The sequence below is a fragment of the Astatotilapia calliptera genome, chromosome 14 (genome assembly GCF_964374335.1).
Source record: "Astatotilapia calliptera chromosome 14, fAstCal68.1, whole genome shotgun sequence".
Lineage (NCBI taxonomy): Eukaryota > Metazoa > Chordata > Actinopteri > Cichliformes > Cichlidae > Astatotilapia > Astatotilapia calliptera.
In genome coordinates, this window is record NC_137435.1 from 7,624,582 (window position 1) to 7,641,661 (window position 17,080).

Sequence of the window (17,080 nt, forward strand, 5' to 3'; positions counted from 1 at the left end):
AAATTCAAAATAATGTGCCTATCTGAACTCTTCTAAAGCACTAGGCCATACTACTATTCTTGACTCTTTATCTACTACGCGACCTGAAGTCAGGCAATTGTTCAAGGATTTATGAGTCAGCACATTTGATGATTTTTGCATTAAAAAAACCCACATGATTACTGACTTTACAAATAGTAATAAAATAGTAATTAAAAAAAGCACATTACTATAATGTGATGTCAATAATGCAATACTGTTTTGTAATGCACACAAAAAATTCAAATGTAATCTTTAAACAAATAAAAACTCTGGATATAGGGTTTGTAGAGCTTTTAAAGCCCTTTAAGGTAAACTTTAGATTTTGCTCTGTATAAATGAAGGACTTTACAGGGTACATTACTGGATCTTGGAGTAACAGTTTTTTTTCCACATTGAGTCCGAATTCTTTACTAATTGTATCAACATGCCCTTGCTTTTTCAACAGGACAGCAGTACTGAAAGGCAAAATGTGCAACACTAGCTAACTGCACAGTGGGCGAGTGTTGATAGATGCAGTTGAAGATGTGATCATTTATTTTCACTGAGACACTGAGAACAAGCTGATAGCAAACAAGGCACCAGGCAGGCGGTACTACCAGGAAAGGAAGGATGGATCTGCATGAAAGTCAACAACTTACTCCCTGGAAAATTCTGACCTGTGCACAAAACTCTTGTGTAAAGCTAGTTTTACAAGGAAGTTAAATGTGGACTGATCTTGAGATGTGTGTGGTGATAAATTTTTGCATCTAGTAACAGATGGGAAAGAGACCAGGATGAAGAGGCAATGCTTTTTAATTAAAAAAAAAAAACACACACACACACACACGCACACACACACAAAAAACAATAGCTTTAGCTTGTCTGGGTGGGGGAGGAGTGATACACAAAATATTTTAATCTTCAAAAAAAGACTCCTTTTATATCACACATAGCTACAACACCTATTCTATTGTTATGCTCAATTTTAGCCCCTGTTTGCCCCTCCCAGCACATCAGCACGCATGATAATTAGCCAATATCAGTTATTTATGTAACCACGGTAACTCTTTGAGGTACTGTTGACTGCGAGCCATCAGTGTAGCTGCTAAGAATACCCTGTAGCCACAGGTGGCTACTAATATTTAGAGTGGTTATTTTGCATTTAAATATTGCAAAAATAAAGTATTGTGCTAAGCTTTAACTCATGTAAATGGTTATTTTTGTTGTCATAAAATCTTCACTTCAGTGGTTTACATTAGTGTAAATGGGCAGCTTTTATTTCACTACTTTAGGCCCCTATAGTAATTTTGTCATCTCCACCAGTACTGCTGTGAAAACAAGCCAGAAGCATGACTGTATTAAGTCCCGTGACCATTTTTTTCATGGTAATCAAATTTTGCTCGCTGTTGTCAATTATCACCCCATCCAATCATACACTGAACATGACTTTCACATAGCTAGCCAAACCAAATATGGTCACTTTCAGTTCAGAAACAATACCAAACGCCAGGACAGCAATGGCCGAAATGCCAAATGCAAAGCTTAAAAATAGTAGCCGACAAACGGTACTGTCATGAAGGGGAACCATGGGAGCACAAGAATTTTTAAGAAAGATGAATCGGATAAAATCCCCCGAAAAAACATTTTCATGCCCATCTCCAGCATTAAAACACTTGAAGTACTTATTAGTTCTAGTTTGCCGTGCTAATTAAAATCAGAGTTTATCTGAAGTCGAAAACCCTCAAGCACAAACAATACCAGGAATCGAGATTCCTTCAAGTGGCTTTTCAGAGAATTCACTTAGACAAAAAAGGATGTTAAATTACAATTTATCATCTAATAGTATAAAAATAGAACCTGACTGTCACTGACTAAATAGTTCTGTGAATACAACGAAATAGTTACTTCCCTGTGAAAAGGCTGATGTGGTGCGCACACTAAAGAGGCTGTACTCACTACAGCAGTTGTCATGACATACACACTTTCCAAACCCACTCACTTAGCCTTACTCTGCTGGCCATAGTTGATACAATTTCAAATTCATCACAGGACTTTCATAATTATTGAACGTGAACCAAAGAGCTCTCCTCATCATGTGAGGATTATTACACTCTTCCTAGTTGTTTTTAATTCCACACCTGGTCATATTGCATGTTACACATGATCAACCATGTGCACAAAGACTAACGTCCACCAGCTGCCAGATGGCGGGAAAACAACAGCAAGAATATAATCTGGATAAGTTGGAATAAAAATAATAAAAATGCAGAGCATCATGAGCTATAGTAACTGTAGCTATATATATTTATATTTACTGTAACTATGGAGATATTTTTACACACACCAAAAATCTTGATCTATGGATTGTCATCTATAAAAGCAATCCATTCACATGTACAATGGATCGTAACTTAAGCGGTACCAAAATCTATAACAAAAACAAACTTCTAAAATATCTCATAACCAGAAAAAAAACATTCTGGATATAAAAAAAGTAGAGGGATGACCATTTCTTTAAAAATAAAAAAAATATTGGAAAAATCTATATCAGTCTCAGACAATGTGTCTATTTATTTGACAGAAATGTTGCCATTGACATTATGTGGTTAAATCTCTGTTCAAAGTTCAAATAACATGCAAAAGTACAACAGAGGATTCATAAAAGACAGATGACTATATTCTGCTTTATAAAACTGTATTAAACTGTATACATTGTTATATGATTATTTTTGGAGTGTTTATTTATTAAAAGCATTAGGTGATGTTTTTAAGCTTTCCTGAAAAGCAGAAAAGAAGCAATGCATCCCTTTAACATCTTAAGTGAGTTGTTTTTTGGTTATTTTGGTCTGTAAAAGATTTTTTGAAAATTTGAATTCAAGGCAGACTAAATCACAGATCAACAGCAAATTAATTGTCTCGGCTAGCCCAAGAGATAATACATGGCAATACAAAGTAAAATTCTCAGAGATTTATTTTAGTGAATTAAAGATTTTAAAAAAGAGGATAGAAGGAAAGACAAACAGAAACCGAGGCTGATAGATGAGCAACTGTGTTTCTGTTCCCTACCGTGGCTGTCGTCCGACTGGTTGAAACCACACAGGTGGCAGATGGAGCGGACCCACTTGTTCATCTCTTCCTCAGTCTCAGCTACAAGATAGAAAGTGCGGTCTACAGTCTTGATGTCAAATACATAGCTGTCCTGGAACTCCTTCCTCTTAAAGGTCAGGCCTGCATCGACCTGCTCACAGCACTGCAGGTCGATCACCCGAATGGGCTTCTTAGAGTGATCATTCTTGTAGTACTCCAGAACGTCAGGGTCACCACTCATGCGACCACTGCGAAGTATAAACCAGCGTTTCTTCCATGCCTGGAAATGAGATTGAAAATGTAAGAACGTGAATGCAGAACAAAACAAAGCAAAACGAAACACAAATACCAAATTATACAAAAGTTTTATTTAAAAAAATATATACATTGTCATATATACATATATATATGTTTATATAAACACACACAATATATAGTTGGACTGTAAGCGTTGCACAAAAAGACAAAAGCTATTTCTGCACATACGCTTATGTGTGGTTTGTATGTGTGTTAGACACTGTGGGGTGAGGGGGCAGCAGGTGTTTGCTCTCTCCCAACGTATTTCCTGTGCCGATATCCCTCCTTAGGCTGAGACTAGCAGCGCTCCTCTAACACAGCTTCAGACTGCAGCCTCCTGCCACCTTAAAAACTGGTAATTCACACTTCTTCGGTCCAATCAAAATCATGCCACATCTGCAAATCATCATGTCAATTTTTGTCTGAGAGTAAATAAGCATTGTGCATCGTAACCACACGAAAAGCAGCAAAAGGTTCATATTTGATAATGTAAACAGCTATAATAACAAGAGAACTACAATGTCACACATTTCACACCATTAACATTGTTGTATGTATCAAATGGAAACGAGTAAAGGAAGAACGATGGCTTTCAATACAACAGTTGAATGTAGTTTTCCAGTGGCTGTCTAAAGGGACTCTGTGTTCTCTATGTTCAGAAACAAAAGAGGAAGATAGACCAGGAAGGCAAAGGAGGAGTAAAGGAGGGTTGGGGAGAGTAGGGGGAGACTTTTGGACATTTGCCATGATGCACTGCACTTCTGCAAGGCAATGTCTCACGTTCAGGCTGCTGACACACAGGATTCTGCAAGCACTCTCTCTCTCTCCATCAACACAGACACTGCTGCAAGGCTAACACCTCCCCCCAAACAGACACACACACACGGCAGAAAAATGGATTGTACTGATGTCTCTAGTGCCTTTCAGAAAGATTCCTAACCTCCTTGGAAAATAAGTATGCTAAATGTTTTATTTAGTTAGACCATTACTTCTGTGATGCAGAGGTCAGATTAATGGATGAAATAGCTTTGATATCTTTACCCTGCCCATGAAAACAAGCCTCAAATGAAATGAAGTAGTTAAGCATTTTGGTGATGTGAGAAATAAAGAGAGAAAAAAAGAATACATGTATGGATAGCAACAGGGACCCATAAAGAGATTAGACCTGTTAGTTTTATGAAAAGGTGGTTGCCGCTGAAAAGTAAAACTTAGGAGAGAGCTGCTGCAATGCCGGCCTACATGCCTGGTCCAACAAAACGACCTAGACTGAATACTACTAAGACGAACAATCAATCACAGGCCCTTTGAGAGACCTGGAAAAAATCCAACATGATATTCCTTCTCGACTTCTCTAAGAGGCGTTAAAGCAGGCTGCATGTTCTTGATGCCATTTAGCACCTTTAGCCAAAAAGCTTAGATGCTGAAAAACCAGAAGCACGCCCACAAAGTAGGAAAAAAAAAAACCTTCAAAAGGCACAACCAAAACTACATGTAGAAAATAGCAACTAGTGCAGCTGTTCCAATACCTCCACCCCAACTCACTGAAAGTAAGACACAGTCAGGTATTGAAGTACTTTGTGTTTGAGGAAAATGGCCATGGGGTGATGCCTGACTTGCAAAAGGTAACCAATGTTATCAAGCTTTTGAGACCAAGAGAGAAAGTACTACTAATTTAGCAAAGCACCAAAAACACCAGGACCCAGATCTGCTCGAACAGTTCAAGGTGGATGAGTTTCAGTAACAACAACTAAAGTATTATCCTACTTTGACATTACCACTGTGAAATGAAGTATGTCCCATAGGCTAAAATGTTTTCAAAAGCTTAACCTTATGCAATGTAACTAATATCACACCTTGTAGTAACATTAGTAGGCCAATATTTCATTCTGTGCCCTGTCAACAAAGTATAATGTTAACACTTTAAATAAATACATTTTTAAGCACATGGGATAATAATAATTTTGTTGTGGTATCAAAATGAGTATTGAGAACTGTATAATTCTACGCGTATTGGTTCCACCTAATATATGTTTGTGTCATGATCTTCCTAGAGCATAATACTACCTTTCTTTGATCAGATGCACAACTGACACCTTCAAATTTATTTCAAAGATATATCTTTCTAAAGAGGTTTAACCAAATGCATCCCTTAGATTTGCTATTTTATGAATTTGCTGCGAGCTGTTCCCATTTTTTTTACTTTCTAAAATGTTTCACAAAATAATGTGTTAAACAGTGGTGTTTAATTACGATAAAGTACATTTCTGAGACAAATGTCATCATACCAATGGTTATTTTGACATTCTTTCTTGAACACATACTCTTTTCTGTTTTTTTCCAGGAAGTGCAGATTGTTATCTTATATTCGGCGTCTAACTGAAGTTCTCCTGAGGTACTAGTTTGCAATACTGTCTGTTTATTTTCTTTCAGACTGATAAACTGATAAAAGCTGTAGGCAGTATCATCTTAATAGTCTTGATAGTACAGCTGTGCTGCTGTACCACTAACCCCATATTCAGGAAGTAGAAAGAAGTGTGAACAAGATAATCAGCAGCATCTTCATGAAATGTAATACTGTGAAACATGTATTAGGTCATTTCTTGCTATGAGATGTTTTTTTTAATGTTTACTGATACTGATAATAACAACAAAGGTTGTGTGGAAACTGTCAGCAGTGATACTCCTCAAATTTGCACCTAAATGCTTCTGCTGGCGTATGAACTTATTTCACAGAAATAGAAACACAGGGGAGTTATCACACTCCTCCAAAAGAACCAAGCAGAGCACCATTTAAAGAAAAAAGAAAAACCACAAACAAAAACAAAGTTCCACAAAGCTCTTTGATTCAATGCTATTACAATGCATTTAAAAAAAATCTCCATAACTCTTGCGAACCCCATTTAAATATTTTTGCCTTTTCTGGAAAGACAGAGCATCACTTAATTGAAACCTGGAGAACTGCCCAGTTTCAAAAGGTCAGTGCAACCCAGTTGGGTTATTCCTGGTATCCCTCGGTTGCAACCAGCACATTAAAACAGGACAGCTCTCAACAACAGAGTGAAGAAAATTTATCTAGAAATCTTTATGCTAATCAGAACATTACTCAGTTGTTGGAAAATGAAGCTGTTGCTTACGAACAAATCACAACTCGCATAAAATAAAGGGGAAGACTAAAAACAACAGTTACACGTCATGTTAAGCTTCCCACAAAATGCAATATTATCTTAATAATGCAACTGGCACTGTAGCCTCTTTCCCAGTGAACTGAATCATAAGGGAGTAAGACACAAGGAAACGAGCATACTCACCCCACTGCCTGTACTACAGAGCATGTCTAAGCACATCAATCACACTGTAAGTAGTGGGAAACAAGGGCTGAAGCTGTAAAATAGTCTGTATTCTCCCATATCTCTAAGCTGGATGAGGGATGTGTTTAAGCTGCATCAGTGTTTAGCAAAAAAAAAAAAAAAAAAAAAAAAAGGGCGGGTGGTGTCTCAGCACAGAAATAATGCCATAAATAACGCCCTTGTTAACAACTAGACCGGGTAGTTCATGGGACCAGTGAGAGAGCTCTAGGCCAGGCCACTGATCACACTCAAAACTACCGGTAATATGGTGACAGAGAGCTACACCATTGTCTGAGCAATGTACTGCAAACTATACAGGACATGTGGCATCTCCCATGTACTAGTATTATTTCATCAAGTCAAAGTCTAATAAAGAAGAAGCAGAAAACAGGACAACAGTCCTGTGTAAAGCACAACACAAAAATGTTAATGCTAGTGAAAGCACAACAGCCAAAGTTTACCCCCCCTGCATGAGCACTTTAAGGCTTCCAAGAATTCAATTCGATCATCCAATAAAAGCTTGATATTACCTTGTTTCAGCAGTGTCGTTTGTCCTGTGCTGATGGCAGCTGGCTACAGATACAGAAACAGCAGCGGCATACAAAAGACAATGTGTGCATGTACTGTAGATGGATAGGAAGGAAAACACTCAATACCAAAACCATACAAAACAATTCTATGACTGTGGTTGCATCTAAAAATAGGACTAAAACTAGCTAATATTGCTGGCTCCTTTTGTTATTTAGGATGTTTTTTTTGGCAGACTTTGAAACCAATTGTGTAGGAAAACAAACCAACTCAGAAATAAGCTCCCGCTTCACAGAAATAGGAGGACGCAGTTATCTGGTATGTGTTTTATATCAAACTTAGCATCATAAATACAGTGTCATCCAAAAATGTATTGTACTGGCTCGTCTACTGTAAAACACAGTAAAAACAGGCTCTGTCTGATGTACGCGAACAAATAGAGCCTCGCAGTGCCAATCACACCGTCTAATGAACTTGGAGATGGCCGTGGCCTAAACAATTATCTAAGGTGTGCCTTTTACAACACTACGGATATACATAGTGTGTGGTTAGTAGTAGGCTGTGTCAACAGGCTGGATGGCGTACATCAGTCAACATGTTTTTAAATGTGCATGAGCAAACAGTCATGACTATGCTATCCAAGCTAGGGGTTAGAATAGTCTTGTTTACATCTGGTACTATTAAAGGAGTGAAAGAAGAGACAACAGGTTGTGTTTCTTTGACTGTACCTCCTCTGGTTTACCGGATGCTGTAGTATACACACACACACACACACACACACACACACACACTACACAGCTGCACAAACACTGGCACTGTAGAGCTGCAGCAGACCCTCTGTAATCACCCTGCGTGTCTTTGTGTACATTTTCTAATCTACTACCAGCTTTTATTATGGTCATATTGTGGAAAAGGGAATTACATCATGTCATCTTTACTTGGTTTAAGCTGAATTGGACACCTCGGCCGGCGTGCCCTTGTTTAATAGCGCTCACACACTAAAAACACCTGAGAGACGGCACGAAAACAAACAGGTGCTTGCTCATTGCCAGTGAAGTAAAGTAAAAAGTGATAAACAGGATTCGCTGGTCACTTTTACCTCCCATGAAATCTTATTTGTGAAATTCATTAATAATAGTAGACAACAAGGAGTGCTCATACAGTGTTAGCATGATGTAGCTTTTCATTCCACTCATCCTAAGCAACTGTCAATTATAGTAGCCCTCCTACAAAAACCCCCCCCCATATTTATCCTATAACAGTGAAATGAAGGAGGAATATTTAATACACAATACTTTAATTTTTGTGCCTGTCACATGCTGCTTGATTATGGTTTAAAAGAAAAATCTTTCAACAAAAGAACAACAGTGAGGATGACTTTGCAACATGTGAATTAGGAAGGACAATGGTTAAAATGACCGTGACTCTGTGAGTAAATGCCTAAACACTTGTGATTCCAGTTTATGCGAGAGGAGACAAAGCTGGATACACAATGACAACAGAGCCCTGATTATCCAGTCCCAATCAATAGCAGGTCACACATAACAACACATTGTAGGAGCAGGCTGGAGTTTGAGCAAGTGAGGGAATGTGATCGAGATTAAGCTGAAGAATAGCACACGGCCATCTACACAGCACAAAAACACAGCGTAATCTGAATTATTCTCGAAAACTCCTAGAAAACAAAACAATGAGGTACTCAATCTGCAAGAGAGGAGAATGATAATCCACTAAAAGTAAGTTTGTCTTGTCTGTGCTTAAAAGGTACCATTCATCTGTATTTATCTATACGACACCCATTTATATAATCTTACATAAGCCACAAATGGTTCTTTGGAAGCTGTAGAGTTCACATGGGTTCTGAGTAAGATGCTAAGCAGACAAAGTTTATAAAAGACATTCTGGAGCACTTGCAATAAATTTAGGTTACAAACAAAATGTGCCAACAGTATGCATCGTTAGCCGCTACATTTACTGAGTGGAGAAGAGTGGGACGCAGCTTTGTCCCAGCCTTGTGCCCAGTAAGGTAAACATGAAAAAACGTTAAACAGAAGAGTTTCTGTGAGTATAAACTACTGGGGAATATAGCAAATGCATTAGAGCACTCCTGCAATTTAAATCAAACCACTCATGTTTCCCAATAGTCAAAACACTAGCCTTGGAAGGACAGCAGCTGGAATACATAACACATAAAGATAAGGCCTAAACATGCCCATAAATTCTCGTAAGTTAATAAAAGGTCAGAGGTGAGCTAGAGACTGCAAATACAGACTAGGTCCTCTGAACACAACTTCATATGCAGAGTAGAGCCTCGTACCTTTGAGCTTTCATAACATTTTAGCAAATAGGATTCCAAATACCACGCCATCACATCACTATGACAGACAGCCTCATCGCACAGGTGTGACGATGATCAAGAGGGATGCAACATTTGGTACCTACTGCTCTCATTCACTCGCTTTACGGGGGCGATGATCTGCAAAATCTGCAACACAGCCTTTGAAAAACAACCTCTAAAAAGCTCTCTGTAGATATAATCAGCCTCAATTGATGGTTGAACAGTTGCATCATTATGAAAATGAGTAATCGCTCGCCATGTCTCCGTATCAGAAAAAGGCTGGGCTTATTTAGATGAGCCCACCCTGACAGTTTAACTAACGAGAAGCATTATCTTTAATCAGAACTCTTTGTGTTGCTTCCTCTGCCATCTGCGTCAGCTTGTACACGTCTACGCGAATGTGCTGTGAACATCTCCTGATCTTTCTAATTCCTTGCAAGGTGGTTTTATATATCTTATATATAGTGAATTAGACGTCTCTGGAATGGAAGTGGTCCTGTGAGCAGAAACATTTCCATACAAGGAGAAAATCTGACCACAGTGAGGTTTTTGTTGGAGAATCACTCAAATGGATTCGCAAGCTACATGTCTATGAGGTCATGTGCATCACTGAAGTCAGCCACCGACATTTTTGTCAAGGTCTTACTGAAAGTTTTGTGCAACACAATATAGATGTATTTTTTTGTTTGTTTTGTTTGAGAATAAGATGATCAAAAAAATTAGCATTTTAATTTCATGATGCTGCTTTTTAATGACCAACAATTTTTCTTTCTTTTTTTTTTTTTACAAGTTTTACAAGTTCTTCTATTATTTTTATGTGCTCAGTTTTCATGGTCCTTTTGCCTTAATGGTAAGAATTTCTTTTTTGTATGAATCAAAAATATACAGCCACTTTGCCGTGTTGCTATAATTCGTGGTGTGAAATAGCGTTTGTATTTTTAAATTTGGGAGAAATAACCTTTAAGACTGGACAAAACCTGAATATGAACTTTACTTAAGGCAGCAGACAGATGATTTGCAAAATACTATTAATTAAGCTATAATTTAAAAAGACACCAATGTAGTACATTTAATAAGTGGCGCATTTAATGACCATTTTACAACTTAAAATGAATAAATGTAGTTGTTAAATTAGATTTACAAGGCACTAATTCCCAACATCCCGGTTAACTTTACATTAAAACTTTACATCCCCAATATTACACAGAGAAAATCAACGAGTCCCTCTGAGCAAGCACAACATGACTGTGGGGAGAAAAGTTTCCTCTCACATGAAGAGACCTCCAGCAGAGCCAGACCCAGAGAGGTGGCCCTCTGCCTGGACCAGTTGGGAAAGTGAAGAAAGAAAAGAAAAGCACAGAGAGATGAAAACAGACAAAAATAAAATAAACACTTGGCAGGTTTCTGGGTCCAGCAACAGCAAATCAGGGACAGACCTGATCCAGAGCTATCAATGACTGTATTAAAAGACATATATTATTTAAAGATAGGTGCTAAATACTTAACATTTGCTTTATCATCTTGACTTTTTTTGTGCCAGAAATAATCATGGTGAAGATCCCTAAAGAAATCATGTGGTTACAGTTGCTCCAGTAACAGACTGAACAGAATTACATAATACAACATATTAAAAAGTCACAAAAATAATAATAATAATAAATAACAATAATATTCAAGAAATTAAATATATATATAGAAAACTGTAAAACTGTTATTTTCACTGTAGATGATGTGCAAAAGGGTGTAACTATTGCACTGTGCACTGTGCATTAGATGGAGACGTTGTACAGGGAGATAGCTACTGGCAGGAATGATTTCCTGTGTCGTTTAGTGGTGCATTTAGGTAATCTCAGCCTCTCACTGAACATGCTCCTGTGACTGGACAGCACGTCATAGAGTCGTAATGGACGTCATATCATTATCCACGTTGTCTTTTGCCTAAGCATGAACAAGAAACGGAACCCGTGGGAACCAAAAACGTGTTTTCAGCAACACTGACATAACAAATACATACAATTTCTGAATTTTTCAACAAAATGCCCAAGTAAAGATACTAAGAGGAGATATTCAGAATTAACTGCCCCATCAAAAACAAAACAGAACAAGCTCAGGGAGGGGGTATCGACCAAGCCTCCAGATTCCAAGATCTCAATCCAGTCGAGCGTCAGCTAATGCACCTGAACAGGCCCAAACTGTGGAAGCCCCAAAACATAACCAGCAGTCAATGTCCCTGCGCCAGACACCACAGGGTATTCCCAGGAGACACATGTCCATGTCTCAACTGATTAAAGCTCTTTTGGCAGCATGAAGGAGAGCTAGAAAATATTAGGCATCAGGTTTTAATGTTAGCTCTGTGGTGTAGTGTCCTAGAAGTCTATGTTTATACACTGGTTACAAACATTACTCATTAGTTTATTCTTATCTAAACTCAGTTGTTGGAAATTTCAGTTCCTATAACTAGCATGCAATGACTCATCCATGTCTAGATGTTCGTATGACAGAAATGCCTAAGTGAGGTGCGAATGTAGCGATGATGAAGTAAAAGCTTGGATTAGAAAAAGCTTAAGCTTAATTGATTTATTCAAATATTAATATTTTGTCTTTCTGTCTTTAACTCTTTTAGCATGTGACTTAGAATGATGTGAAAATCATCTATTATTAAAAAAGCATTGTTATCAATAAAACGTGTTAAACTCCCCCATACAAGTAGCCAGAATTAGAACACGTGATCTTATCATAAATATTAGACAAAACACTTGTTTTTTTCCAGTGTATTACAATGTCCTCAAGAAAAATATTTACCAATGCCATATACAGAAACATATGCGTGCTTGTCACTGTTTTCATTATGACTGCCACAACCACCTGCACCACAACCTCAACCAAAAGTCACTTTGTTTTTCAAACTCCTACAAAGTACTGCCCAAAGGCAATGAGATTCAAATAAAACAGAGACACAACAGCCTGTGTTTTGGCATATTTAAAGCATTTACTACACTTATATTTCATAGTATAAACACATTAACAACCCCTACAAAACTTTCTTAACTGGTAAAAGTTTGGCCAGTGCCCTCCCACCTGTTTTTTCCACACATGGGTGCATTCCTCGAAGCTCATTCGAACTATCAACCACACTAATTTCTCGAAGATATTTAATATTGAAATTTCAGTGAACGACACCTTTAAGATCCCACAGTTTGATGAACATCCAAAGAAGTGTGACAATATGAAAAACAAGCTGCTGTTATTAAAAAAAACAAAAAAACAACCACCTACTTATTTGCTTGCTGACTCAAATGTATGCTAGAAATACACATTTTCCCATACTACCTTAATCTCAGTGTGTGGTATTGATAATCAGATCATTTCACTGAATGTTAAAAATATGCTAACTTGTGGGCGTAACTTGAATTATACTTAGATGTATGCCTCCGTTTGCAGGTGACAACAGCATGACAGCTCACTTGCTTCAGGAGGACGATCTAATGATAGTCATATGACATCTAAGTTTGAACTAAACGTGTGATTTGTGTCAATTATTCTACATTTGGATTTAATCAGTACAGAAACTAGATTCCTCTAAATGGAGAAAAAACTCCACACGTGGGTGAACATGAAACTAACCAGCATAAAGTTTATGCATGCACAACTTGCAGATGACGTCAGTGCATTTTTTTCCTAGACTGCTTTTACCACTTGGGTCAAAAATGAAAACAGAATAACCACGAGAGTTGTTTCGGTCAACTGTTTATAATCAAAGTTGTTGTAGTCTGACTCATTTTTATTTGAACCATTATATTAAACCATGTGCGCTTTCTTAAATGTCATCAAAAAAGCATAAACGATCTCACTGTTAGTCCAAATCACAAAAGAAAAAAGAAAAAAATCAATAGGCTCCAATTTCCTTCAGAAGGACACTATTTTGAGCTCGGCTCTTAAGGCTTTCATAAATGGAAACGCATTTATGTACGACTCACCAATTTAATTACTATTCCTGTCATGGGACTTTTTGCAATACTTCCTGTAGGTACCATCCAAAGGAAGTCTGGCATCTGCTATTGGTAGAATTACATTCTACGAGTTCATGGCAAAGCAGAGTATGGCATAAGAAAGTTTCAAATCAGACCATGAAAATATAAATATATATTTATAATCTGCATTCACTTCATTTAATGGACTGCCAATGAAAGAACACCAGACAAAATATATAATAGAACAATCAGTATAACCCACCAAGCAAAACTAAAAATAATGAACAGATTATAAAGCAACAACAAAACAAAACAAAAATCACAGGTCAAACACAAGAATTCTTTTAAGTGAACATATCTAATGATTTTAGCAAAAAAAAAATAAAAAATCATTAGATATCAATAGTGTCACTTAAAGCCACCCCAGTGTTGTGGGGGAAAAGGCCCACAGATGAGATGGAACAAGGAAAATGTCTGGAGTGCTGGTTGTCTGTCAAAGCAGGAACTGGGAGGTGTTTGGAGTTGACCTCTAAGGGCAAGGACTTCCCAAAGCCCCTCTGCAAAACAACAGCAGACCCGGCAGCTGACAGTGGGACACAGGCTGCTGCTCTGCTATGCCTGCCTTTAAACCTCACCGACTCCCCTCATCTCTCTTCCTCTCTTCTGCAGCGTGCCATCCACAAGGGAAAAAGTGCACAGCCTTTTAAAAGGGCAAGCGGGAGAAAGAAGACGCAAAAGATATCACCTTGCCGATATGATCTGTCTGGAATGTAGCAGCGCTTTACTGTATTTGAACAAACACGTCTGTGATGTCAGATACAACAACGGACAGATGGGGAGAGTTTAGCAAACAGCAGCTTGATCAGCCAGAGAGCAAGAAAGACAGTTTTTAATGTATGCAGTGTGAGTCACACTGTGCGTGATTAATATAGACAACTTATCACGACACATGTCAATACTGAAAGTATCTATTTAGGAAGAAATAGATTTTCTCTTCTTAAATCTTTTTATGACTTTTGATATCTTATGTGCAGCACTTTGTGATTCTGTCTTGAAAGGTGCTATATAAATAAAAATGTATTTATTTAAGAAACTAATGAGGAAGAAGCCAAAGAAGATTTTTTTTCCTTCTTTACAACAAGCCAAGAAAAACTAGTGCAAACTTTAGTGTTATTATTTGCAATGTATTGATTTTGTAATGGGAAGATTGTTTAGTACACAGCAGCAGCACGTAGAAGATTGTTTGCAGCTTCATACAGCAGACATGATTAAGCTCGCTGTCTGACCACGAGTGATGAGTAAAAATTACCTCAGCCGAACTATGCAAGAGGAACTGGGAACACACTGGATTCGTCAGTTGTTTTCATGTTCTTTCTGCTTATTCTGGACGTTGTTCAAAAAAAGCAGCTGGGCCACTCCCACCCCCAGCATTAAAACACTGCCCACCTCTGGAACCTCAATCAGCGCCAAAGAGGAGATAAACTCCAACCAAGTGATTTACATTTAGACCATGACTTTTTTTGGTGGGAAAGAAGTGAAAATTAACCACACGTCTGCAAAGCCACTGTCACATGTTTGAGAGGGGCTGCATTTGTGAAGTGAGGAGCTGTTGTACAGTAAGTAAGTCTTACTGTAGTGATTCACATATACAATTAGAAAACCTTAAACTATGACTAGTCATTACATTGCATAAACATGCTGTCTCCTGTCTTCTCCACTAGTTGCATCCATGCTTTAACTGGCAGTGTTATGCTTTGCACATGATTTGCATGTTGGGCCTGCAGTGGTAGTACCAGTTTTTACTCTCGCCCTACACTCGAGCAGATTCTACCCTGCACTAAATGAGCTATGTGGCATATTTTCAGAAATCATCTGTGGAAGGTCGCTGGAGACGATAAATACAATGACCAACTATTTCATCAGCTAACTACTGATTAACAAACACGGGCCTCAGCTGGTTTGGGAAGGGCACGGTGGTACAAATGGTTGAATATTGACAGGGAAGTTGTTATTAAGGATTAAGATATATTTTCATAAATAATCCCCTCTGATTGGCACGACTGAACTGAACATTTTAACATAAAACATGGCAGTTACAGCTCCAAAACAACACATTCCTTTCACCTCTTCTACTGACCGATCAAAGTTGCTACCACGTTCTCAAGCACAGCACACCTCCAGGAATGTCTGGAGTATTGTATCTGAAAATATCCCGCTACATTCACGTAATTGCATCAGATGACAGCAATACTGGTAAATAAATGGCCCTGATTGTCCATATAGCCTGACTTTAAGTGGAAGGAATGTCAGATGGACAGATGATCGCATTCACAAGTCTGCCTGTTCTGGACACTCCATCTCATGACTCTGTTTTCTGGCTGAAACAGTGTTTGTGTAGTTGTTTATAGGTTATTTTTCAGGGTGAGAAGCAGTGTGAGAAGGGCTCCGAGGCTGCTCCCTGCGTTCTTGCTTGCAGTCCATTATGTGGGCTCTATCTTGCCTTGAGAGGTTTTTTTTCTCTCTCTCTCTGGTTGTTTATATAGTACTGTAACCAAGCAAATTTTTTCCTCTGTAGTATTGCAGCTGCCTTTCCATACTGTCCATGGTGGTCTCTGTGTAAACATTAGCCAGCTTTAAGTGGAAGACAATGACTAAATGACCGGACAGCATCTGAAGACATTCAAGGATGGATTTCCAGATGAAACAGAGAGATGACATCATGGCAAAATCAGCTAGCAGGAACACGGAGAGGCCTGGTAACGCTACACCATACAAAAACAGTGGACAGCTGTATTTATAGGAGATTGTCTCATGGCTCTATCTGCCTTCATAAATCCTATTATCTGATTTGTAGCCATTCCCCTGCCTAGCATCCAGCAAGAGACCAGCAGCTTTGGCTTATATAGACTTATCAAAGCACTCAAGTGTTGTGACATTAGTTGACTTGGCTAGGGTGAAAACTGGTCACATCAGTTGTTGATTAGACATTACCTCATCATATTTGGATAAAACCAAACGACAGTTTGTGTGCATCTCAGCTCTTTAGACAAAATTATAGACAGCTGTCATCTATTGCACAGGCTTACCTCCATGTTATTATCATACATCCCAGCGGGTGGCCTTTCATGTAAAATCTGCTGTCATTTCATGTTTTTAGTGGACTCCACATCAAAATTAGGACTATAAGACTAAAGCACAATTTCTAACACCATTTTTTACTAAATGATGTTAGTTTTCTAAAATATTGCAAATTGTCTGCTGTTTACAATACAGAAGCAGTTAAGTGAGGGTTTAATATCAAGTGGACCTTGATGGGATGGTTCAATAAATCCTGCATATAATCAATAATGTAGTGCTCAGTATCCTCTTGTTTTAGTTTGTCTATAGATGCGCGCGCACACACACACACACACACACACACACACACACACACACACACACACAACTGTACAGTCAGAAAGAGTGAAAAGATCACAGGAAACACAGAATACTGTCTCATCTGTGGGACATGA

General features: G+C 38.2%; 1 protein-coding gene across 2 annotated transcripts in view; it reads right to left on the bottom strand.

The window, feature by feature from the left end:
- Positions 1–17,080, bottom strand: part of gab2 (GRB2-associated binding protein 2) — a 32,939-nt gene that overhangs the window by 15,105 nt on the left and 754 nt on the right. For both annotated transcript variants that reach the window (XM_026192504.2, XM_026192503.2), the window contains exon 2: positions 3,067–3,367. In XM_026192504.2, coding sequence (XP_026048289.1) covers positions 3,067–3,367 — 301 coding nt within the window. The remainder of the gene's footprint in view (positions 1–3,066; positions 3,368–17,080) is intronic.